Here is a 3,209-nt window from a genome sequence, read left to right on the forward strand (position 1 = left end):
GGATTTCTTGAGCCCAGGAGTTCAAGAACAGTCTGGGCAACATGGTGAAACCCTCATCTCTACAAAAAACACAAAAATTAGCCAGGCTGGGTGTGGTGGCATGTGCCTGTAGTTCCAGCTACCTGGGGTGGGGGCTGAGGCGGGAGGATCACTTGAACCCCAGAAGTAGAAGCTCCAAGTGAGCCGAGATTGCACCACTGTACTCCAGCTTGGGTGACAAAGTGAGACCCTGTCTTAAAAAAAGAAAAGAAAAGAAAGTCAGGAGGCAGAAACATTCCATTGAGGACCTCTTAGCTCAGCTCTGCTCCCTTCAAAGAGAAAGACCTCCGCAGTTACTAGGGGAGCTTTGTTAATGTGGAAGCCCCTGGTTCGCTGGAGAAACTGTGTCATTTGTGCAAATGGACCCAGCCATCGCTAACTCATAAACTGTCTATAGCAAATGTGCTCATTCATTGTAAAGACTAAGATTTCACTAAAATTTTTGTTTCTTCTCTCTTCCACAGGGTGGTCCAGGCGGTTCCAGCACTGGATTTGGAAACTTTGAGGAAATTGGGCCCCTTGACAGTGATCTCAACCCGCGGAAAACCACCTGGGTACTGTGAGGATGGCCCTGAGCTAATCCTTGCCCAGTGGCCTCGCAGAGGCCCTGCCCAACTCCAGGAGGGGCCACAAATGTAGCAATCCCTCCCTGCCCTTTTCCTCTTCCTGTGAATACTGAGGCCACGGGCACTCATCCACAGGCCTCCTTTCTGGCCCAGCTTCTCCCATTTCTCAGAACAGCTTATCCTACACCAGTCTGTCTCGCCTTCTCCAAGGCAACCCCTCTCTCTAGCTGCCTTTAAAAACTTACTACAGCAGACACCTGTGTTACCCACGCTGGCCATCTCTGCATCTCAGACGCCAGGCCTCCAGTCCTTTTCTCTGTCTCCCCTCTCCTCCTGCTTGTATCTTGACTTCCCCTTTCGATGTCTCTCTTGCTCTCCTTCCCACACCTCCCCCCCATTCTTAGTGTCTCTTCCTTCCCTCACCCCTCTGTGGTCAGCTCGCTTATCCTCTCCCTTTGCCACCTTGCCAAACCCAGCCTTGGGTCAGTTCCACCGTCCACCTGCTCAGCCCCAACGCTCAGGCTGCCAATGGGCAGGACCGTGTGCCCGCCCTAGGGCTGCTGCACAGCGTGGGCCCCGCTCAGGGCTTTTGGCCATTCCTCTCTCTGTGCTGCGGCTCTCCTGGCTGCACCTATTGCTATGAATGTTCTCCACTTCCTCAGTGCCCCTCCTCCAGCCTCCCTCTCACATCAGGAGCTAAGCTTTCTGGTCTTTCTTGAGTGCTTTCTGCTCTCGCCTCAGGGTCTTTGTATACACTGTCCTCCTGGCCTGGGCCTTTCCTGTACTAGGTCCAAACAGAAGTCTCAGTTCCATTAGTGGTTGCAGAGTCATGCCCTGCCTCCACTCTCACCCCGCCCCACGCTTATCCCCACCTCATAGAACTAAAGAGGCCACATGACTAAGGAGACCACAGTCCCAGTCCTGATGCTGCCACTGCCTGTCCGGTTTTGACCTTGGACACATCCTGGGCTCTTTCTGGGCTTTAATTTCCTCATCAGCAAGGGACATGCCTGGACCGTGTCATTATTAAGGATCTTCTCATCTTTTCATATATAAATTTTATAATTCTCAACCTCTTTGGAAAAGGTGTTGGAATAAATTCTGTTCTTGCAGTGTACAGGGAAGCCAGGCCAATGTGGAAATGGGATTCATTTCCAAGAATACTGATGCGTGTTCAGACTTTGAGTATACCTGGCTTCTTCGAGTTAGTGCATAAACTGTCCCTGCATGCTTCTGTCTGCACTAGTGTGTTACATTCAGTACATTTGTATTGTGTGAAAAGCAACAGCCCAGATTATTTGATCCCCGTGTGTGTTAATTTTTCTTTCTTGTGTGTTAAATTTTCTTTCTTGCATCTCCTTTTTTTGTGGCCTTTTTTTTTTTTCTCTATGTTTCTGTCCCTTATTTTTTTATTTTTTTTATTTTTTTGAGACGGAGTTTTGCTCTTGTTACCCAGGCTGGAGTGCAATGGCCGATCTCGGCTCACCACAACCTCCGCCTCCTGGGTTCAGGCAATTCTCCTGCCTCAGCCTCCTGAGTAGCTGGGATTACAGGCACGCGCCACCAGGCCCAGCTGATTTTTTGTATTTTTAGTAGAGACGGGGTTTCACCATGTTGACCAGGATGGTCTCGATCTCTTGACTTCGTGATCCACCCGCCTCGGCCTCCCAAAGTGCTGGGATTACAGGCGTGAGCCACTGTGCCCGCCCTCTGTCCCTTATTTTTTAAAAATCTCTTTTAGCAGCGAGGATATTATCACCACACTGGTATCCTCACATGTGGTTTTGCTGAGCTAATATAAAATGATCCAAAGATAATTGGTGACCAAATGGCTGATTTCAACATTTCATTTTCCTCTGTGGCACATAGCTCCAGGCCGCCAGTCTCCTATTTGTGGATAATCCCGTGGGCACTGGGTTCAGTTACGTGAATGGTAGCGGTGCATATGCTAAGGACCTGGCTACGGTGGCTTCAGACATGATGGTTCTCCTGAAGACCTTCTTCAGTTGCCGCAAAGAATTCCAGGTAAGCAAACACTCAAGAACAGCTAAGTAAAGGGCTGGCAGTAGCAACTCTATATCTATCAGCACAAACGTGAACTTCCTCTGGAGTTTAGTGCCCAGCTGATTTCAGAGAAAATCTTTTTATTCCCAATGTTGGGTTGTGGAATTTTGTTTCTGTCATCTCTAAAGTTGATATTTAACTTGAAAGAATGACCCTGGAGTGAGCATTCTAATCAGGTGAAATAATCAGATATGGAGTGGTGGGGAAGGAAGACAAAGCAGATTTGGTTTTTTCTGGCCATTACGTGCAGTAGAAATTTGAAATTAATTTGTGTGACACAAAAAGCAATCAAGATTGTTAACTCTGTGTAAATTCCTTTTCTTGCTAGACAGTTCCATTCTACATTTTCTCAGAGTCCTATGGAGGAAAAATGGCAGCTGGCATCGGTCTAGAACTTTATAAGGTAATGGAAAATAACTTTGTTGTTATGGTTTTGGACAGAAAATTAATTATGTTACTTTTATATACTCACATGATATTAAATATACTTTGAATAGGGCGAGGTACCTGCATAGTAAGATTAAATCTGTAGTAGTAACC

General features: G+C 47.3%; 1 protein-coding gene across 2 annotated transcripts in view; it reads left to right on the forward strand.

Moving 5' to 3' along the window:
• Positions 1 to 468: 468 nt before the first annotated feature.
• Positions 469 to 3,209, forward strand: part of SCPEP1 (serine carboxypeptidase 1) — a 23,695-nt gene continuing 20,954 nt past the window's right edge. For both annotated transcript variants that reach the window (XM_032280110.1, XM_032280111.1), the window contains exons 1-3: positions 469 to 593; positions 2,475 to 2,630; positions 2,998 to 3,072. In XM_032280110.1, coding sequence (XP_032136001.1) covers positions 2,583 to 2,630; positions 2,998 to 3,072 — 123 coding nt within the window. In that variant the 5' untranslated portion in view covers positions 469 to 593; positions 2,475 to 2,582. The remainder of the gene's footprint in view (positions 594 to 2,474; positions 2,631 to 2,997; positions 3,073 to 3,209) is intronic.

Source organism: Sapajus apella, unplaced genomic scaffold (assembly GCF_009761245.1).
Source record: "Sapajus apella isolate SASKATOON/1434 unplaced genomic scaffold, GSC_monkey_1.0 scaffold12, whole genome shotgun sequence".
In the NCBI taxonomy this organism is placed as follows: Eukaryota; Metazoa; Chordata; class Mammalia; order Primates; family Cebidae; genus Sapajus; species Sapajus apella.